This window comes from Triplophysa rosa, linkage group LG16 (genome assembly GCF_024868665.1).
Source record: "Triplophysa rosa linkage group LG16, Trosa_1v2, whole genome shotgun sequence".
NCBI lineage: Eukaryota > Metazoa > Chordata > Actinopteri > Cypriniformes > Nemacheilidae > Triplophysa > Triplophysa rosa.
The window spans coordinates 376210-399385 of NC_079905.1; the positions used below are offsets into that span (position 1 = coordinate 376210).

The 23176-nt window shown below is 41.1% G+C and overlaps 2 protein-coding genes and 1 pseudogene across 5 annotated transcripts in view; 2 read left to right on the forward strand and 1 right to left on the reverse strand.

The window, feature by feature from the left end:
- syngap1a (synaptic Ras GTPase activating protein 1a) overlaps nucleotides 1-7700 on the forward strand; it is a 43669-nt gene extending 35969 nt beyond the window's left edge. The window contains 8 exon segments of the mRNA XM_057355536.1: nucleotides 553-754; nucleotides 927-1007; nucleotides 2446-2940; nucleotides 3053-3511; nucleotides 3669-3842; nucleotides 4149-4360; nucleotides 4650-4722; nucleotides 5542-7700. Coding sequence (XP_057211519.1) covers nucleotides 553-754; nucleotides 927-1007; nucleotides 2446-2940; nucleotides 3053-3511; nucleotides 3669-3842; nucleotides 4149-4360; nucleotides 4650-4722; nucleotides 5542-5571 — 1726 coding nt within the window. The 3' untranslated portion in view covers nucleotides 5572-7700.
- Nucleotides 7701-10161: 2461 nt separating this feature from the next.
- Nucleotides 10162-10280, reverse strand: LOC130567544 (5S ribosomal RNA; annotated as a pseudogene).
- Nucleotides 10281-13293: 3013 nt separating this feature from the next.
- Nucleotides 13294-23176, forward strand: part of ctss1 (cathepsin S, ortholog 1) — a 13991-nt gene continuing 4108 nt past the window's right edge. The window contains exons 1-5 of one of the 4 annotated variants that reach the window (XM_057354716.1): nucleotides 13294-14720; nucleotides 17566-18379; nucleotides 22433-22557; nucleotides 22669-22791; nucleotides 22873-23028. In XM_057354716.1, the coding sequence (XP_057210699.1) occupies nucleotides 22435-22557; nucleotides 22669-22791; nucleotides 22873-23028 (402 nt within the window). In that variant the 5' untranslated portion in view covers nucleotides 13294-14720; nucleotides 17566-18379; nucleotides 22433-22434. Of the gene's footprint in view, nucleotides 14721-17565; nucleotides 18380-18980; nucleotides 19011-22054; nucleotides 22558-22668; nucleotides 22792-22872; nucleotides 23029-23176 lie in introns of those variants that run through there. The other 3 variants (XM_057354718.1, XM_057354719.1, XM_057354715.1) reach the window with 3 other exon arrangements.

Consider the following 23176-nt stretch of genomic DNA (forward strand, 5'->3'; position numbering starts at 1 on the left):
GCGGCCTCTCTCTCTCTCTCTCTCTCTCTCTCTCTCTCTCTCTCTCTCTCTCTCTCTCTCTCTCTCTCTCTCTCTCTCTCTCGCTCTCTCTCTCTCTCTCTCTCGCTCTCTCTCTCTCTCTCCTCTCTCTCTCTCTCTCTCTCTTCCTCTCGCTCTCTCTCGCTCTCTCTTGCCTCTCGTCTCTCTCTCCTCTCTCTTCCTCTCCTCTCTCTCGCTCTCTTAATTTTCAAGGTACTTTATTGGCATGATTGCGTGTTCTTACAATATTGCCAAAGCATTGAACATATAACAAAAGACATACATTAAGTACAAACATGAGATTAAAATTAAACTAAGGTGCTGAGTAAGGCATAAATATAGAATGAAATATAAAATAGAGTATATGTAAGTAAACAAATTAAATATGGAAATAAAATCTCAATATCAAAAGTAGATTTCAGGCTCTCTCTCTCTCTCTCTCTCGCTCTCTCTCTCTCTCACACTCTCTCGCGCTCTCTCTCTCTTTCTCTCAAGTTTTATGGTGGTGATAATGCTAATATTTTTTGTGTTAAGCTCTATAGACATCTCTCGTCTCCCCTCTCCTACGGCGGGTTTGTCCGGCAGTGGTGTTCTCTCTCATCCCGGCATGGCTGCTTTCTCTGAACGCGATCACCGTGGCAACAAAGATGTGTTTTATGTCACCCGCCCTCCTCTTGCACGCTCAAGCCCCGCCTACTGCACTAGCAGCTCTGACATCACTGAACCAGACCCAAAGGTACACACACACAAATACAAACACATGAATGTAACATTCTAAAGAGCGGGTAAAAACCACCCAGACCAACCTAGCAACCACTAAAAAACCACTCAGAAGCTGAGATGAATGTGTTTTGTGTGTGTCTCAGGTTCTCAGTGTGAATAAGAGTGTTTCTATGATGGACCTGCAGGACTCGCGCATTAACAGCGTCTCAAATCTGCACTCCGTCAACGATCTGCTCAACTCATCTCAGGGGTCTCTCGCCGGACTGGCCGGCTACGGTCCGCTGGGCGGCGCTCCTCTCAGAGCCGGAGGTCGCGTGTCGGCGGGTTCGGGCGGCTCCAGCATGTCGGGCGGTTTGCGTCTGAGTCACTCGGGTGGCCTGACGACAGACTCGCTGTCCCAGCAGCAGCAGCAGCAGGCGGCCGCCATGCATGTGCCTCTGTCCTTCCAGAACCCTCTGTTCCACCTGGCTTCTGATGGGCCGCAGTACCACACACCGCCGCACGTCCCCTCTGCCGCCCCGCCCCCTCTGCTGCTGGCTCCTGAGCCCGAGAATGGTCACGCAGGATTTGGCGTGCCGTCGTTCGGCCACAGCGGCTTCTCTCGCAGCGAAGACCTGTCGGCCCTGCGGACGCAGAACAGTCTGGTGCAGCCCAACATCGTCCACTCGCACAGCTACAGCGACGACTTCACTCGTCACAACCAGGCCGACTACGCCCGCAGACAGCTGTCGCTGCAGGTGCAGGTAATCCTACCGATGTGTGAGTGATGTCGTGTTACAGGTTCCTGTTGGAAAGGATTGAAACTCTCTCGCTCTCTCTCTCTCTCTCGCTCTCTCTCTCTCGTGCTCTCTCTTGCGCTCTCGCTCTCTCTCGCTCTCTCTTGCGCTCTCGCTCTCTCTCGCTCTCTCTTGCGCTCTCGCTCTCTCTCGCTCTCTTAATTTTCAAGGTACTTTATTGGCATGATTGCGTGTTCTTACAATATTGCCAAAGCATTGAACATATAACAAAAGACATACATTAAGTACAAACATGAGATTAAAATTAAACTAAGGTGCTGAGTAAGGCATAAATATAGAATGAAATATAAAATAGAGTATATGTAAGTAAACAAATTAAATATGGAAATAAAATCTCAATATCAAAAGTAGATTTCAGGCTCTCTCTCTCTCTCTCTCTCGCTCTCTCTCTCTCTCACACTCTCTCGCGCTCTCTCTCTCTTTCTCTCAAGTTTTATGGTGGTGATAATGCTAATATTTTTTGTGTTAAGCTCTATAGACATCTCTCGTCTCCCCTCTCCTACGGCGGGTTTGTCCGGCAGTGGTGTTCTCTCTCATCCCGGCATGGCTGCTTTCTCTGAACGCGATCACCGTGGCAACAAAGATGTGTTTTATGTCACCCGCCCTCCTCTTGCACGCTCAAGCCCCGCCTACTGCACTAGCAGCTCTGACATCACTGAACCAGACCCAAAGGTACACACACACAAATACAAACACATGAATGTAACATTCTAAAGAGCGGGTAAAAACCACCCAGACCAACCTAGCAACCACTAAAAAACCACTCAGAAGCTGAGATGAATGTGTTTTGTGTGTGTCTCAGGTTCTCAGTGTGAATAAGAGTGTTTCTATGATGGACCTGCAGGACTCGCGCATTAACAGCGTCTCAAATCTGCACTCCGTCAACGATCTGCTCAACTCATCTCAGGGGTCTCTCGCCGGACTGGCCGGCTACGGTCCGCTGGGCGGCGCTCCTCTCAGAGCCGGAGGTCGCGTGTCGGCGGGTTCGGGCGGCTCCAGCATGTCGGGCGGTTTGCGTCTGAGTCACTCGGGTGGCCTGACGACAGACTCGCTGTCCCAGCAGCAGCAGCAGCAGGCGGCCGCCATGCATGTGCCTCTGTCCTTCCAGAACCCTCTGTTCCACCTGGCTTCTGATGGGCCGCAGTACCACACACCGCCGCACGTCCCCTCTGCCGCCCCGCCCCCTCTGCTGCTGGCTCCTGAGCCCGAGAATGGTCACGCAGGATTTGGCGTGCCGTCGTTCGGCCACAGCGGCTTCTCTCGCAGCGAAGACCTGTCGGCCCTGCGGACGCAGAACAGTCTGGTGCAGCCCAACATCGTCCACTCGCACAGCTACAGCGACGACTTCACTCGTCACAACCAGGCCGACTACGCCCGCAGACAGCTGTCGCTGCAGGTGCAGGTAATCCTACCGATGTGTGAGTGATGTCGTGTTACAGGTTCCTGTTGGAAAGGATTGAAACCATCTCTCTCTCTCTCTCTCTCTCTCTCTCTCTCTGTGTGTGTGCTGTCAGGAGAATCTTCAGCAGCAGGTTCTAATGGGCATCACCCCACAGACAGCCACAGGCACCGGCACGCCCGCCTCTCTGGCCACACCTCCCACCACCATTCATCCCGTCCGTCAGGCCTCCATGGGACCGCCTCCCTCTCAGCGTGTGAGACCCCAGCCCTCCCACCAGCTGTCGGTCAGCTCGGCCGCAAACGCCACCCCCCCCAAAGCCCGTCCTCAGAGTGGGAACCTGCTCCAGTCGCCAGACTCCAGTTTTGGGGCGAGGCAGTTGCCGAGGCAGCAGTTGTCGGTGAAGGATAGCCCCGCCCCCGGGCTGCCGCATCAGTCCAGCACGGCCACTGAGAACGCCACGCCTCAGGGGGGAGCCAATGAGAATGCAGAAAATCCCCAGAGTAACCAACCGGCCAAACCCGCGCAACAGAGCAACCCTCAACATCAACTCAAGCCCACCCCGAACAAACAGGTCAAACACACACACCAGTGTCTCTATCATTCAGAAAACTCAGTCCAGTTCCTGAAATTAATCCGATGTTTAAGCAGTCTTACTGAGATCAGAGATCCTATGTCTCACACTCATTCCCTCATTAACTCATTGAGTTTGTATTTGGTTTTATCTTTAGGGCTCCAAATCTCCGTCCACCCTCAATCCCCCAACAGCTGCGTCCGAGCGTACGGTGGCCTGGGTCTCTAACATGCCACATCTGTCTGCAGACATCGAGAGTCTCCGCGTGGACCGGGAGGATTTTAAACTGAAAGAACACTCCAAGAGCATGGACGAGTCTCGTCTGGACCGGGTCAGTGCTTTTAGAATATTAAACACACAGCACTGAAGATGAGTCCAGTTCAACATGTGAAGGATTTTATACACATATTCCAGACGTAAACTGAGTGAGATTTTCTTCATCTGTGGTTTCATCTCAACACAAACATTACACATGAAACAGCTGTTTGAAATGAAGCTTTAATGAAACTTTGCTAACACCGCTGTTATACAGAAACACGTTTGTCCTCCAGATGGCGGCTCAGATTCATTTCATTGACAGATGTCAATCACGGCGAAGGTCAGTTTAGTGACGGATGAGGTCTGGGTGTTTCTGCAGGTGCGTGAATATGAGGAGGAGATTTACTCTCTGAAGGAGCGTCTGATGATGTCACACCGTAAGCTGGAGGAGTACGAGCGGCGTCTGCAGTCGCAGGAACATCAGACCAGTAAAATCCTGCTGCAGTATCAGAGTCGTCTGGACGACAGCGAGCGGCGTCTGCACATGCAACAGATGGAGAAAGACTCGCAGATCAAAGGCATCATCAACAGGTCAGACACGTCACACACACACATGTCTGGTTTATTATCTCCGTGGGGAGTCCATTGGCGTAATGATTTTTAAACTGTACAAACTGTATATTCTATCCCCTATCCCTAACCCTATCCCTAAACCTAAAGATCATAGAAAACGTTTTGCATTTTTAGATTTTCAAAATATATTTTTCTGTACGATTTATAAGCTTTTTTGCCCGCGGGGACTTCAAAGGCCACATGCACACACCAGCTGCTGTGAGCCCCTAAAAGCAGAGCATTGTGGGAATGATGGTGTGTGTTACAGGTTGATGGCAGTCGAGGGTGAACTGAGAGGAAGCGGCATGCCAGACCTCAAGAGCAGAATATTTACGGAACAGGTGTGTGTGCACACTCTCACACTCGCAAGCACACACACGCACGCACACACGCACACACAAGCACACACGCACACACACACACGCACGCACACACACACACACACACACACACACACACACACACACACACACACATGTTGGGTTTCCATGTTTTATGGGGACATTCCATAGACACAATGGTTTTTATACTGTACAAACTGTATATCATATACCCTAACCCTAACAATCACACACAACTGTCTGCTCTTTTACATTTTCACAAAAGTTCATTCTGTATGATTTATAAGCTTGTTTCCTCATGGGGACCAAAAAATGTCCCCACAAGGACAAGGATTTTGGATATTGCCATCTTTGTACATTGCACATTGATTCAAAGCAGCTTTACAGGTAAACATACAGTAGAAAGTGTAAATATTGATCATGTCAGGTGTGTTATTCTCATGACTCACATGACTATATCTTTTATATTTTAAAATATTTCATCTGCTCATCCGGTTTTACTAGAAATTGGTAAAGGAATTGAACTCACTTAATCATAATGCATTCAGTCAGAAACAATTAACAGGCTTTAACAGGTGTGTGTGTGTGTGTGCGTGCGTGCGTGCGTGCGTGTGCGTTTAAACAAGTGCTGAGTTATTTCAATATGATCATATGTGTTAATTTGACACAGTGTCGATAATAATGGTTTTTATATCACAGTTATTGCCACCAGCGGTACACTGTGACAGCCCGAATATAAATGAATATTTTAATGGTGAATCTGTTTTTATTGTTGTTGGTCAGAGAGACTCACTTTTGGCCTTTTGCTTCTTTCTTCAGCCCATTTATGGTGCCCATTCTGGAACTTGATTGGTCCGTGGTCATGTGATTGGCTAAACCACAACCCAGGACTGTGTGATTGGCTGAGAGAGAAGAGAGAGAGTCAGAACTTGAGCAGGAAGAACAACTCCAGCTCTATCACACACACACACACACACGCACGCACGCACACACTGGGAGTATCTCTAGATATCTGATAGATATATCAACATATATTTAGCAGATGTGTCTCATTTTCATCTGAAATTTTGAGCCAAATGGATGACAATCAAAATTATGAGGCTGATACAATCACACACAGACAGACAGACTGAGAGAGAGTTATTCTCTCTCTCTCCCTCTCTCCCTCTCGCGCTCTCTCTGTCTGTCTGTCTATATTTCTTTCGTGTGTGTGTGCTCCGATCAGTCGCGGCCTCAACTTCCTAATAATGACTCAATACCAGTATTGTATTTTTTTCTTATGTTGTTTTGAGCGGGTTAATTTTGTTCTGAGCCAATGAGACAGTGCTCAGAACCCCGCCTCTTCCTGTCCTGAGAAGAGGGCGGGCTCTCCTCTCGTGCCTGCAGAGCTCAGAGACTCGGGACGAGCGAGTCAGACACTCTGTTTATTTCACGATCTCATCTGTGAGAGGAAAGTTTCCACAGCTCTCATTGTGACAGTGGACAGACCTGAACCACAGACGAGCAGTGAGCGACAAAACAGATTCTCTCTCTCTCTGTGTGTGTGTGTGTTGTGTTGAGATTGTTGGTGTCAGTACACGATCCGTTCTGCGCATGCGCGAAATGACGTAGTAAACCTCGTCACGGTTTCCCTACACTATTGGTATCACTCATGCGATGAAACACTTCACGGCCAGACGGCACAACTGGAGGCATATTTTTGTAGGCTACATTGTGTTTTTCATTTAACAGTTCACGGCGGGTCTATTTTGATGTTTTTAAATGTAGCTTACGCTATGCATTACGATGTGTTTACGTGGTTGCCAATCCAAAATAATAAAGGAGTTACATGAACATACACGATTTTGGTTACATGTGGAATAAAGTCTGAGTCTTTCTGTCACTGCAAACCTTCAGTTTCCTCCATACTCCCCTTAGCGATTCATTGCTGAATGGCATTAGGCCTACTTAACTTGCCGTGTTTCGATCTGAGGTCAGTAGTATTGTCAAAGACGGTTTGTGTCGTTTTTTTATTAAAAGCTGCTAATATTAGTTAACTTTAAATTGAGTCATTTGTATTAGTATGGGTCTATATAGGCTAATATATCTATCTATATAATCTAAATGAGGAATAATCCCTTCAATGGTGTTTACAGAAGACAATAAGGAACATAATATGCATTTCTGCCTAGACTATCTGCACTTACATGAAGAAAGAACTACAAACAAGTCTGGGGAAATGAGACTAGAGGAGGATAGTAGTGAAAGTCGCGGTACAAAGGTACGCAAGTGTGGAACAGATCGTGCAGTGTCGTAAATCGTCGCAAAACATAATAATCATTTGCGCGTGCGCGTTTTCTAGTACGTCATTATGCGCATGCGCGGACGGATCGTGCAGGCATCCCGGATCGTGTACCGTCAGTTGGCATCAGTATTCAGGTGACTTTATGAGTGTGTGTGTGTTTAGTGATGACGCCGTGTCTTAACCAGACGCTATGTGACAAAGCAATCAAACCTCTTTCACATCAGCCCAAGTTTCTGTCCTAAACACGGTCACAACAGCGATGTTGCACTGAAATCTCTCCTCGTGTGAATTAAACATCAGACATGTGTGAGGAGAGAGACGTTTAGAACAGATATTCTATGAGAAGTCCCTTACACAAGAATACCCATAAAAATCACACAGTTAGCTGCCGGTTCAAGAGCCCGCCCACACGCTCTTCTGATTGGCTGTTGTGTTCTCATCTGTGGTTTGAGGAGAGAAATGTGCTTGTGTCACGGCTGGTTTTGACACTGAATTCACGAGTGAAAAGCTGGAACACAAACAATCTCAAATGTTTAATAAAGCCACAAATGATGTAGAAACACGTGACAGTTCTGTTCTAAACCCTTGTTTGTGCTGACTACATCACACACTGATTATTACACATCTCTCTGATTTTACCTCATTATTCACTAAAAATCAATTCGTTTTCTCAATAAAGAAATGAGTATGTTGGCACAGTTTTTGATCACTTTCAGATGAAAGGATTTGTAAGCTCATGAGATATTTCAGTCTGTTGGTGTTTGTAAATAGTGGACGGTATTAGATTCTCAGTGAGTTTGTGATGTGGTCAGTAGACGGTTTCAGCAGCGACAACATAAACAAACGTTACGTGCCCCAAACTTAACTTCTGGTAGAAGAACAAATAACTGTTGAGCAGTGAATTTTATTTAATACAATTAATATACATTGAATATAAATTAAATTGTTATATTACAACCAAAAACAGACCGGAAGTTAACTTAGGTGCGTGCGTCCGTCCGATGAAACAGTCAATATAGTCGGTTAGGAACAGAACGCGCACACGCGCGCGCGCGCACACACACACACACACACACACACACACACACACACACACACACACAGGCTTTGGTTGACTATCCCCGTGGGGACAGTCCATAGGCGTAATGTTTTTATACTGTACAAACTGTATATTCTATCCCCTATCCCTAACCCTATCCCTAAACCTAAAGATCATAGAACACTTTTGGCATTTTTAGATTTGTAAAAAATATTGTTCTGTACAATTTATTAGCTTTTTTGCCCCTGGGGACCTCAATTTTGGTCCCCACGGTGACACGAGTCCCCATGTGTTGGTGTGTAGTCAGGTTTAGGTCCCCACCGGGATATACAAACATGAACACACACACGCACACACACACACACACACTGAGGCTGTCTGCTGGTTTCTGTACATAGATTTCAGATTTAATGATTGAAGGTTTCTCTCATTTTTAGTCGCTTGATTTTTTTCTCTTTTCTCGATGTTTGATGGATGATAATCATATACACCAGTAGCTGCTTTGCTGGGGCTTAAGTCACTTACTTTCTATTTATTTTTTGTTGAAAGTATTACTTTGTCTGCATTTCAGGTAATAATAGTTATGAGAAAATAATGAATAGTGTTTCTGTGCCTACAGTCCCATACAGAGCTCACGGCAGTGCTGATTGGCTGAAAGCCTGGTCAGATTTACATTTGCTGCCATACAGACGTGAATTATGAGCGAACAAATCAAACGAGAATCAACGATTCTTTATCATTACGTCATTTTTCACGACTTTCTGGCACAATTTTCTGATGATAATATTATTCAGCCATTGTATGTGTATAAGGGGTGGATTATGCTAAAACAGATTGTGATCGTGTATCTTTATCCCCGTTGTGTAGTACTCTAGCTCTTACTGACTCTTAATATGATGGTGATGATGATGAAATGGTTTTACAAAGGGATTCACCTGCCAATTTAGCCATAGACACGGACAAGCCATAGCGTTTCCCCGAGCCTCCAAACAAAATTCAGGAGTGTAGGATGCATATATTTATATATTTACCCATGGAAATATTGTCGAATGCACAAGAGATTTGTTGATTCTAGAGTGAAGCATCTCTGAATATAGAGTGATGTTTTGAATGTTCACAATATTATTATTATAAAGATATTATATTCACATATTATTATTGTAATTATGAACTTCATTTTATGGACAATGATTAATAAACTCAAATGTCTTTCTTTTTGTGAATATGGAAAAGTTTACATTTTTCTGGGGAAATATTATGAAACTTTAAATATTTCAACAAACAAATAAATAAATAAATATATACATGCTTAAATGTTATTTTTTTATTTCAAAAGTCAATCAAGAGATTTCTTTATGTTGCTTAAACACATATCACAGGTTTGCACTGTTACAAATAGCTTCGCTTAAATTTAGTTGCTGTAGTAAAGAGAAATAGAAATGAAAAATAAAGATATAGAATGCACACAAAGTCTGTAATGAATTGTCTTCATGTTTTTGCTTTAAATACAGATATCAACATTCTAACAACAGTTGATTGTGATCCTAGTGAGAATACTTCATTACTGTCTCATAAGTGTGTGTTCACGCAAATCTCAAATCAGCTGTTCTGAAACCAAAAACTCAAAGTTTCTCATTTCTAAAACCAACTCTGAGTTCAAGGTTTAACCTAGAGTTGGTTGAACCTCCTTATTGAAACAGGCCCCAGATCACATAAATAATGTAAATATTTCCTTGTCAAATTGTCAAAGTATTGTCAAATGTTTCAGGTGTATAAAACAAGCGTTGTTCATGAAACAGAAATGTAAACATGAATCACAGATCTCAGATGATGGCACTGTTTACAGACTGACTGTACAGTGATCAATGACAGAAATAAAATATATTTTAATTTCACATAATAAATGTCACCATGCGTTAAAGCGCTAAAGCTTACAGCAACTGGTATTGCCAGGCGGTCTCCCATCCAAGTACTGACCAGGCCCAAACAGGCTTGGCTTCGGAGATTAGACGAGAGTGGGCGTCTTCTGGGTGGTGTGGCCGTAAGCGAAAGCTCTCCACCCGAGCTCAACACATAAAGAAAGCGGCCAAAAGGTCACCATGTGTTAAAGCACTAAGGCTTAGAGCACCTGGTATTCCCAGGCGGTCTCCCATCCAAGTACTGACCTGGCCTAACCCTGCTTGGCTTCCGAGAACAGACGAGAGCGGGTGTGCACAGGGTGGTGTGGCCGTAAGCGAAAGCTGTCCACCCGAGCTCAACGTATATAGAATGCGGTAAAAATGTGAAGAGGAATGTCTTTGTTGGCTTGAGCAATAAAGTTTTAACTCCTTGACACCTTGTTTGTGAGATTCTTTTCTGCATTGAAGACAAAGTAGTGAGACGCCATCACATCGTCTGGGCAAAACAACATTTTACATCATCAATTATACTGTTACTCTTGAGGGGTGTAGGTCTTATTACACCAATCAGGTGTCTCAGGGTTATCACTTTTTTATTTAGACAGTAGTATATATGGGGGTGTTTGTGTCAAAATGATTGACAGGTATGATTGATGGTGACCTTGACCTTTGTGGGGGGTTGACTTTCCCCGGACCACCCACGTTGTGAGGGACCACCCACATCACGTTGACTTTTTGAGCGTGTCCGCCCACGTAGTGAGGGACCGCCCACGTCGCGTTGAACTTTTGACCGTGTCCTAGACGTAATGGGTGGAGTCCTAACATTTGGCGCCATTTTCTGGGGGTCATGTTTGGGCATGTTTCTAGGAGGTTTTGACACATATCTTATGCATGAATGAAAATACGGGTTTAAAAAAAAATGAAATAAAGCAACGAATGGTTAAATAAGTGATTAAATAAATAAATGATTAAATAAATAGAGCAACGAATGAAAAAGTAAGTAAATAAATAAAGCATTCAATATATATATATATAGGATGTGATAAAACTTACGTTTTACTAGAGGCCTCTGTTTCAGGGAGACTGAGCTGAAACACACCCCGCCTCGTAAATTGTTGTGACCGCGAGCGGTTATAACGGGGTGTATTTCAACTTGTTTACGTCCGGCGGGGTGACAGCATTGGACGTTTTATCCTCTATGAGTTGTTTTACATCGATGGTGTGAAATTGACCAGGGTATGCCCCTATTCATGTACGTGAGGACATGCTATGAGTGGATTATCTCAACACAGCAAAGCGTTGTTTACGAGTAACAACTGTTTTCAACCTGTACACATCTACAGTTGACCTCAGACTCATGCCATTATAAGGTGTTTGTGGGAACAAGGGTAGATTCAGGAGTTGACAGAGTTGACCATCTGGCATTATGTCAGATCTTCAGACAACCCAGCGGACAATATCACCCGAGGCAAGCCTCTTGGATTTCTCTCTAAGGAAAGCAGGTGACATCAAGGACCAGCGTTCCTTAAGCTTCACTCAGCATGTTCTCCTGTAATGTGGTGCAAGACTGAAGTAGTTTGTGTAGGACGCCACTAACTTTGTATTTACCCTTGTCTATTGGATAAAATGAAAAGGATGGATATATATCCATCCAAGCATTTTGGCTTTTGGCTCAAGCATTTTGGCCATAAGCACTGTAACTTTATCCCCCACAAGCATGCACAAGCAATAAGAACTCTAACACAGTCAGAGCAATACGTACAAATCACTGTACACTACACACATTGTGTGTACATTTGCTGCTGTGTAGTTTTATGTAAATTATGTGTCGTTATTATGTGTACACTATGCACATTGTGTACATTTGCTGCTGTATAGTTACATGTAAATAATGTGTCATTCATTATATTACGGTCTAACACTTGTACAGAAATGTTTACTGTGTAAATGTGTACAAGAAATGTCTACTGTAAAGTTGTGTAATTCTTTGTTATTTGTAATCTGTCATACTGCCATGTTGGTCGGAACTGCACCCACGTTTTTCACCTACTGTTGCACTTGTGTATATGGTTGAGTGACAATAAAGGGATTTGATTTTGATTTGATTATTGCTCCCTGAACTCTCTGTAAGTCCCTTTGGATAAAAGCGTCTGCCAAATAACTAAATGTAAAATGTAAATGTTGTGTTTTTTTTATAGCTCTTAAAGTGTTTTTATGATTGTCAACGTATTAAACATTTGTGGAAACAGCAGTTGATGAGTACTGACCATCAATTCAGTGGGGTAGCAACAGAGAGTTTTTTTCTTTATCTTAAAAGAACAGAGTTGATTAAGAGAATTTAGAAGGTCTAAATATTATTAATAAAAAGGAGGAAGGGAAGAAAAATGTATATATCCCATATAGTATGGGAGGGCAAACTCTGGTTCACACTCCAACACAGTAGGTGGCGATAATGCACCTTTACATTGGTGCTACCCGCCATAAAACCGAAGAAGACGGGAGGAGCTACAAACACCGCGTTTTGGAATCGATTCCGATTCCTGGTTTGAGAATAGAAAGAATCGATTCCTAGCTGCTGTTTTCGATTCCTGCTCAATTCCCTGTTTTACTACAGATATTTATTTATTTGTAAAAAAAATGTACACATTTTAACGCAATACAATTTTCTAAGCTGTCACTTTTTACTTGTATTAATTGTTTATTGTTTCTACAACAAAAACCTTAACCAAATATGTCGATCTTCTCCTGCAATTCCAATGTATCATTAATAATATCATTAATAATCTAATTTACTAGCTGTTTTCAAAAATAAAATTACTATTTTTTAAGTTATTCAGGAGAGTACACAAAAATACTTGAGGAATATAGATAGACCGATAATCAGTAAATAGCATTAAAAATATGTAAGAATACTGTGCATATTAATATTACTGTTAAATGCAAGTAGTGCAGACAGGTGTTGAAAAAGTTCTGTCCCGCTTTAACAGCTTTAAACAGACGTCTAAGTAAATATGTTGTGAGACTGTGCTTTATATACATGTCATTCTCTTCACGCACATACCGAGCTCATGGGTTCGGTAGAGAGTAAGAGAAGACGGCCCGTTTACAGTCGGTCTAAAAAGCAAACGTGCATGATTTGTTAAATGTGTGGATACATGCAATTATATCTGGATTTTGTGTGCAAACAAAATATTCTGCATCCATAAAAGCAAAAGCTTTATCTCATTCTACAGCTCTAGACTTCATCCATCAGTTTTTTTCTGAAGTCTGCATTGTTTTAGACAAGAAACTAATGTAATTTAATTGAGTAAATGATGAAAGAATTTTCATTTTTGTGTGAACTATCCCTTTAAGGTTTTTGGACAACTTTATTCACTTAAATTTCTAATCCCAGCATCATGGCATTTGCTGCTTTATCAATTACAGAAGCATCCGTATTGATACACGTATCAGCAAGGAATGCATCGCCATATACAGTATTGCTGTATTGATGTTTTGAGCACAGCCATATTTAAAGCCTTGTTCCATGTGCCCCTTTTATACTTCGAGCACCTGCCCCTTTAAAGGTCTCACAGCTTTTCACAGCAAACCAATGGTAGAGACCTGTCGTTTCCATGACAACATGCGAGGAACGTGATTGGTCGAGAAGGCTCAAGCTCTAAAAAATAAAATGGCGGCCGAAACGCCCGTTGGAGGATAGTTTTGTATAAATGTAAGTTTAATTTTCACTTTCAGCAACTTCTGATTGCATTTCTAGCGAGAAATAAGTAATGTAGTTTTTAAATATGTGATTAGGTATTGCAAGACGAACTCTGTTTCTAATTCAAATAGACTTCTGTTACGCTCTGTTTCTCTGGGCTGCCTCCGAAGTCATGGCGTTCTGCTGATATTTGTATTTTTTTACTAAAAAAGCGCCTTTGTCAACTTTTTCTTGTTAAAAAAGAAGTAATGTCTGAACATGGCCTAAGCCTGTTTTACCAGTGTTACAGTGATACTGTAAATAATAATAATACTTCAAAGTGTTAATAGTTTTAGTCAAACAATATAAAAAGACCCGATCCCTCGACGCCCGTGAAACTTTTCTCCCCCAAACAGCAAACATCGATTCAAGAAGTGAACAAGCACCTTTGTTTATATTGCTGTGTGTAGAAGTAACATTAGCTGCAGCTAACGTCACGTCACGTCAGTTCAGAGCAGGCTACACACACAACAGCCGCATGCTCTCTTCGCGGCGTTCTTGTGAAATACTACTACTTGGTTATAATAATAATAATAAATACACCAAGGAGTAAACAAGCACACCGCTCCCCTGAAAACACCACTTACCCGGCAGCCGCGAACAGTCTGTAGATCCTGGAAATGCGCTAAGGCGTCTGAACGTGAGGAGTCCTCCCAGATGAGGTCATCAGGTGAAAGGTCATCACGTGAGTCATTTATTTAGGGTTAAATTATTATTCATTAATTTTACTAATAGTTAGATTGAGCTGGGCTTCACAAATGGCCTTTTATTACAAAAAATATATATTTTTTGCCTTGACAAAAGGGCACTTTCGGCATTACGACCCAAAGAGGCAGGTGCTCAAGCAGACTGTAAAAGTCATACAGGTTTAAAGGCGCAGTTCTTGAAAATCAGCAGCCACTGGCGTTGTATTATACTCTGAGTCATTTGCTCACCCCTCCCTTTCGAAGTACGACGGTGGCCGCAGCAGTAAAAAATGATGTCGTCTACTGAGACAGCGGATAGCAGTGATACAAGCAATTATGTTTCTTTACAAAGGTAAGGCAATATATTAACGTAATTAATCACTTAACATGTATTCTATTGCAAAAGTTACTGTTACAATTCTATAATTAGATATATTTCTTGCGTGCTATCTAGTACACGCTGAGAGTAGTGAGGAAACAATATTAACAGAGGGATTTAAGACAGAAAACAAAACTCAGAGTTTGATGATTTTTTACAATGATCATAGAATAGTATCTACACTTCTAGAGACTCAAAATGATCTAAAGTCTGCTAAGGATTTCATCAAATATCTGTCATTTGTCCTTTTCCATTTCCATTCAGCTCTTCTGCAAGCCTGTCTCGGGGAGCGAGTAGTGTCATTATGCCGTGGTTCAGATTTAGATTTGGGTTTTCTAGTCTTAAGAGGAGGAATAGCATTTAACGCATTTAGCCATGCAGAGTTTAAAGGAGCCATGAATTTAAACCACAATTTTAACCCGAGCTTTTGTTATATAAGAGGAAATCGTATTCAAGCGAACATCCTGTAAGTGTCAGAACTGAAAACGCCCTTGTTACTGAAATTACAACTGTTATTGACACCAGGCTCAGCGAACGCCAGGTGCTGGAATGCAATACTCTATCTGTGACGGGTTGAACACCGCCTCCACAGAAAAATATCAATGACTACTTCTCTAGCCCCGCCCACTGGTTCGCAAATGACTTTAGCCACACATAGTACACACTCCCGCATTTGGGATGATCGACAAACTGGTAACCATAGCGAAATATTTTTCGGCTAAAGATTTGTTTTGTCCGTCAGTTTAAACTAAACTGCTGATATGCGCTGTGTTGTGTTTATGCTCGGAAGGCTCCATCACACAGCGCTCTTTTGCTGTGTTGCCATGTTTGTCATTAATAAGTGCTTTTATGCTTGTTGTTTGGTCTTAGATCAAAAAGCCTCAGCACTTAGGTCTCAATAAATGGTCTGTTGCAGATTTGTTTTTTACAGAGTAAAACATATTTCTACTATGCCTCACTATTGCTTTGTTAGAGATCGCTTGATATGTCCTGATAATGTGTAACCTAACGTTACGTGTCTAACCAAATTCACAGAAGGCTCCAACTAAGTTTACGACACAAACTTCTATCCAATCATAGCAGTGGGCGTTTACTTCCAAGTCTTCAATGCGGCACGCCCATTTAAACTGAGCGTTTGACGAGACGGCCTCAAAACCGTCTAGATAGAAAATAGGTAGAAAACCGGTAGAAAATAGCCTATTACTTACTGATTTTGATGTTTTCGAAGGTAAAAACCATGTGGACGTCATAAGTAGACCTCATATAACAGTATAAAACAATAAACAAGCCCAGTTCAGGACACCTTTAATAACCTTAGATGATGATCAGCGGTAAATATAAGCTGATAATACTATAAAAGGGTAGAGAAGTCGTGCTGCAAGTTTGGGGGGAAAATAACAAGTTTGTCCTTCACACGCTTGACCAAATCAAGTCCATAAGATTAAGAAAGTCCATCACTAATGGAATTGTAGTGGCATGTGCGTGAGAAGACTGTATATAAGCTTGGCCGAATGAAGTGTTGTCTGTTGTTTTACAATTCAACTCGGCTTTTTGTGTCTTGGCAATAAAGTCTTACTTTTGGTATAAAACACGAGACTCAAAAATGAGAAACCACAACATTTTGGCAACCCCGGCAGGACTCTGAAAGAACAGTGAAGTGGACCACGGTGGGCGGCTTCTGGACGAACAACACAACAAAATTACTGATTGTTTTCTGTTGAGTTGGTCTTGAGGAGAACAGTGAATTCAGATTATAATATTTATATAAATGTAGAGTTTATGTTAGATGATAATAGTGTGAAAAGAAAAGCGCTGGTACGTCCTATAGGCCCAAGTCCTACAAGAAGTATGCATTAAATCCTGCAAGGGTTGCCTTTAATTTCGTCAAAGTGATTTAAATGAAGACAGAGCGCAAACTTGTAGGTTACTCATTGTGAATCAACGAGTAGAGAGCAAGGTTGCTCAAGTAGAATAGACTAAAATAAGGCCCTATCCCAAATGGCGCACTCCGGTCTTGTGGACCTCCTCCGAATCCACACTTGGTGATGTCAGGAAGTGCAGACCTATAGGGCACTAGGCACGAGTCCACAAGGGTACATGGGAGTGCATTTTGGGACAGACTTGAGGTCATCACGCCGGAAAGAGCAAGTGGTGCTTTCTAATCACTCTCGCGGTACTTTGTTGTCATTCGTTGATCAGTCTGCGCAGCGCCACGTGAAGTCGACCACACTTGTCCCATTGTTGTTATTTGGGAGAATTGGGACAGGAGCTGCCTGTTTTTATAGTTCTGTATTTCATATGTTGATATGCCACCCAGGAATTATGCAATAGAAAGTTATGTTTGTAATGCATTTGTTCGGCATGACGTAAATGCAACTGCTTATGTATATTTATTTATTTGTATACACTATACTTAATGTGCATAATGTGTTCTTAATATGTTGTTATTTAATATATCTCTGACAGGACTATTACAGAGATACTGACAGGACGCTCTCAGGCATCCTGACAGTTGGTAATACCTAGAATTTCAAAATCAAGTGCAGGTGGTAGATCCTTTTCCTATCTAGCGCCTAAACTTTGGAATAGTCTTCCCTGCACTGTCCGGGAGGCAGACACACTCTGTCAGTTTAAATCTAGACTAAAGACGCATCTTTTTAATCTTGCATACACTACTCTTCCATAATATAAATCATCAGAGGGTTTAGGCTGCATTAGTTAGATCAACCGGAACCAAAAACACAACTGATGTACTTGTTGCATCAAAGAGTACAGAACAGTACTCTACTCTCAGCCAGTCTTGTCTCATTGTTCCAAGGTTACCACAGCGAGCAGGATGCAGTTCATGGCCGGACCTGATGGTAGAGCGGAGACCTGACAAGAGCTGAGATGATAGAGCTGGATAAAGAAGGACGCGGTCTCTTGACACATCTTCACCACAAAATTTCAAATGCTATTAGATTATTAATGATAATCTTAAATCTGTAATTTACCTTATCAGTAAGTTTATTTAGCCTTGTTGTGCAAGCACTGTCAAGCTTGTGCAGAGGCAGCAGCTTTTGCCAGAGGGGAACTGGAATCCCATGGTTGGGCCTGGGTTCTCCTGAGTTTTTTTTCTCGATTGGTATTCTCTCTCTCTCTCTCTCTCTCTCTCTCTCTCTCTCTCTCTCTCTCTCTCTCTCTCTCTCTCTCTCTCCCTCTCTCTCTCTCTCTCTCTCTCTGTCAGGTTTCAGCTGTAGTCAGTTGATTTCTCTTTACTCTTTGCTTGCTCGACTGAAGATCATTTGAGATCAAGATCATTTGAAAACAAATCATTCAGAATATTTCAAATGGCTGTTTTAATATATCACAGGTTATAAACATCATTGCAGACGTGAGAAACGGCTTGAAGAGTGTTACAATGGTGTGTTTTCTGTTAGAGTCATTCACACATCCGTGTGTTTAACATACATTGTGCAGTGTAAGTAACACACACATCAGCACTGCTGTGTAAGTCTCACACACAAACACATCACAACAGAGGAACCATCAGTGTGTCTTCCTCTTTCTCACTGACACTTTATAAAGACAAGCAGAGCAGTACAAGAGTCTCTCTCTATCTCGCTCGTCTTCATCATCATCATCGTTCACTGGTAAGATCTTCCATACGGAAATGTAATATATGTGCACATATTGAATATCCATATATGAAATACATGTTTTGTATACTGTATGCCCAATCCATATATGAAACCTATTAGAAAATGGAACAATTTCATATATTGATATACATGTTCACCCCATACAAAAATATGTTTATGTATGTATAATACATGTATTGTCATATATGTAATGTATATAATTATTAATATATGTGAGACATATGTATTTTTAATTAAGTGTTATATATAAATTAGACATATATGTGACATGTTCACTTCTACTGTATATGCAATCTTTGAATTATGAAATATGTTTCATATATTTGATCTATTAACACGGGATCGTTGAACTTCAAAAATATCTTTTAATACAGGATGTAGACATGTTTCTACAAAGTTGCAGTGTAATGCACATTCCATACCTTAAACATTAACTGCACAATAAGCTAGGAAAAGTAACATCTTTATTTAAACAGTCTTTATTTAACTAGAAAAAAATCTTATTAAGCAGCACAATCAATCAAAACACTGCACAGACATAGGAAACAGAACATTAACCAATTTTGGTTTATTGCCATCCCCAATAGGCCCCTGGTGAAGAAACTTCTGGATCACTGCATCTGTAAGAAATCAGTAAAAGTTAGGTTATTATAAGATAATTAAAATATATTGATTTACTGGTCCAGTTATGTTTAAATTTAATTTAGATTAAAAATCAAATTGTCTGAAACCCTATATTTCAGAAAGTGTCTAACATTTTAAAGAAACTTTTTAACTTTGATAGTGTTGGGTGGGACAGCAAACTAAACTTGGTCTTAGTCGACATGGTGTTAAAATATATTTAATCTGCTTAAGTCTTGCAATCCAACACTGTACCAAAGTTTAATATTGCTTTTAAGTTAGACGTGCCTAAATCTTAAAACTACATTTAAGATGTAACTACCTTTATGAGGTAAATATAGTGAGTTAGTAAAGATAAAGATTATTTTTAAAAAGTGGAATATTATACAGTGGCTTGCAAAAGTATTCATCCCCCTTCATTTTATTCACATTTTGTTATGCTGCTGCCTTATCTTAAACTACTTTAAATGATTATTTTTTTACATTAATCTACACTCCATGCACAATAATGACAAAACAAAAAACTGATTTTTGACAGCTTTGCAAATTTATTAAAAATAAAAAACAAAAATAAGTATTCATACCCTTTTCTGGGACACTTGAAATTTAGCTCAAAAGCATTAGTTTAGCTTGTTGATGTTTATACACTTCGAGTGGAGTTAACCTGTGCCAAATTCAATTGAATAAGTATGATTTGGAGCGGCACATACCTCTCTATAAAGGGTGCAACAGCTGAAAATGCGTATCAAAGTAAAAACCAAGACATGAGGTCAAAAGAGCTGCCGGTAGAGCTCTGAGACAGGATTGTATCAAGGCACAGATCTGGGGAAGACTTCTGAAAAAAATCTGCTGTATTGAAGGTTCACAGAAGCATGTAGCCTCCATTTATCCTCAGTGAAAGAGGTTTGGAACCACCAGATCTCTTACTTGAGCTGACCTCCTGTCCAAACTGAGCCATCGATGGAGAAGGGTCTTGGTTAGAGCGGTGACCAAGAAGCTGATGATCACTCTGGTTGAGCTCCATGATCATATATGGAGAAAGGAGAAACTTACAGAAGGACAAACATCACTGCAACACTCCACCAATCTGGGCTTTATGGCTAAGTGGCCAGACTAAAGCCTTTGCTCAGTGAAGACACATGGAAACTTGAAATAAGCAAAAACATACTTCAACGAATCTTTCAAACTGTCAGAAACAAGATATTCTGGTCTGATGAATCTCAGATTCATGCATCATGTCTGGAGAAAAACAAGCACTGCTCAACACCTGTACAATACCGTCTTAACAGTAAAGTGTAGTGGAAACAGCATCATGATGTGGGGGTGTTTCTCAGCTTCAGGGACTGTACACAAAATACGGAGATAATGATCATGAAAACCTAGCCCAGAACATTCAGAACCTCGGACAGGGCAGAAGGTTCATTCTCCAACAAGCACACAACTGAAACAATGCAAGAGTGGCTTATGGACAACTCTGTCTATGTCCCAAAAAGATTTGAGTCTGTAAAGGCGCTATAACCATTTTCTGAGTTAAGGGTATGAATACTTATGCAATGTACTTATTTTTGTTTTTTATTTTTAATAAATTTGCAAAGCTGTCAAAAATCAGTTTGTTTTGTCATTATTGTGCATGGAGTGTAGATATAAAAATAATCATTTAAAGTAGTTTAAGATAAGGCAGCAGCATAACAAAATGTGAATAAAATGAAGGGGGATGAATACTTTTGCAAGCCACTGTATATAACCATAACCTCTTCATGGAGTAACTGTGGGACACAAACAGGAATGGCACAATTATCAGCAAAGATATGAACAAAATTGACTACCAAAGCTTAAACATATTTTCAAAACCCTACAGTCAGACCCTTTAGTGTACTTAGTGTAGTCTTTATGCAATATGCACATGTGTGTATGTTCTTATGCACCCATAGGCGTGTCACTGACATGTCACTGTACTTGGTGCAATATAACCGAGTAACACTTACTGTACTGTATTAGTTTAAGGTGCTTGTATTTGAGTCATTCCATGTTCTAGTCTAGACCAGACTAATGTTATATCTCAGAGACAAACATCATACAAGTCCTCCATTACTTTTTTCAGACAGCTTCAATTCATTTTCAAATGTAAATTAACGTTAGTTGCATTGCTTATCCAGTGAAAATGATCTTATAGTATCTCTATACAGATTAATGTACCCAAATATATTAACTAACATACTCGAGCTACGAAAACATCGATGCAGCTGTAATCATCAAACACTGACATGGAAAATTCGAAACATTCGCTGATATAAATAGTAACAGACACTTTTGTGCAAAACAATTGAATATGTCACTAACTTTCTAATATTAGCGTATGATAAAGAGTAAATTACCTGCACATCTCATACGAGAGCGTTTCCTCTAGTGCTCCACAGGTCTTTAAAATCATCGTTATTTAAACTTTGTGCGATGGCACATTTCTTATCCCTCCACCTGCTGAGAAAAACATCTTAACGCAGATGACAGTTGAGCCGCAGTCATTGCTCTCCGCGCGCATCTGTGTTTGAATTTGGCGCATGCGCAAAGCTGTATTGTGAGGCTCAAGCACAATTGCGCCAGTACTGTACTAGCATATAATGTTACGTTAGTTGCAATGATGAGAGCGCATATGGACAGACATTTAATTCAAGTGTTTTTTTCCCCATACAACTCTACAATACATCCCTTATTCTACAACAAGTAATTTATCCAATAGTTGACATGTAGTCTTGGCATATTGACATTTTTTTGAACATGTTATTTATTCATCTAAATTGAAACATTAAAAAAATAAGCAAAAAGTATTTTTTATCATTTAATCATTTACAATAAACAATATATTTTAGGCATATATGGCTAATAAGCTTGCATATATAAATTCAATATATATACTGTATATTGTTAACATATATGGTTATGTCATATAATACAATATAACATTTGTATATATATTATTAACATATATGGTCACAACATGCAATACCATATAAAAATTAAACCTATACATACTTTAAACATATGTTCATATATGAATTTAATATGGGCATTTCAAATATGTTATATCTACATATATCCTACATATTTCTTATATGTCACATATATGGCAAGATCACTATGATATAGGGACATATATGTCATATATTACATATCCGTATGAGGTGAGTCATAAACACAAGTATTGTGATGATTGTATCAATATGTTGTGCAGGAGGAATCTTTCTGTGTGGTCCGTCCTAACACTGGTGTTCATCTTTCAGTGTTTCCGGTGTTTAAACACATGCATGTTTTCACGTTACACCGCCTGCCAACTTCACACTTCTGTGTGTTCAAGTACGCTGGTAATACCATCACTGTACCGTGGTTCTTCTGTCGCTCTGTGTGTGTGTGTGTGTGTGTGTGTAGGGATGCTGGTGTTAAAGGTTGTGTTGGTTCTTCTGTGTGTGTCTCTGGTCTGTTCTGAGATCAGACATTTGACTGATCAATGGATTACCTGGAAATCACAACACAAGAAGACCTACAGGAACACAGTGAGTACACACACACACACCTTCAGCTCAAGTGGTTTTAAATCAGTCAATAACATTCATTGACGTTGTGTTGTGTTGTGTTGTGTTGTGTTGTGTTGTGTTGTGTTGTAGGAGGAGGAGTTGTACAGGAAATCCGTCTGGGAGAAAAATCTTCAAGATGTTCTGAAACATAATGAAGAAACAGCCATTGGTCTCCACACATACACACTGGGTCTCAATCACCTCAGTGACATGGTACACACACACACACACACAGATGAACACACTTATAAGGACACTGCATGTGAAATGTCAGGTGAATTGTTGTGTGTGTAGACAGTGGATGAAGTCAATCCTTCGCTTAATGGTTTGATGGAGGAAGATTTTTATGATGTCAACGTAACATTCACCCCCCCGACACACCCCCACCTGCCCCTCCCACACAGAGTCAACTGGACAGAGAGAGGAGCGGTCAGCCCCATCCAAAACCAGGTGAGTGTGTGTGTGTGTGTAGTCCAGTAGAGTGTGTGAGTGTTTACGGGTGTGTGTGTGTGTGTGTGTGTGTGAGTGCGTGTGTGTGTGTGTGTGTGTGTGTGTGTGTGTGTGTGTGTGTGTGTGCGTGTGTGTGGGCAGGAGAGTG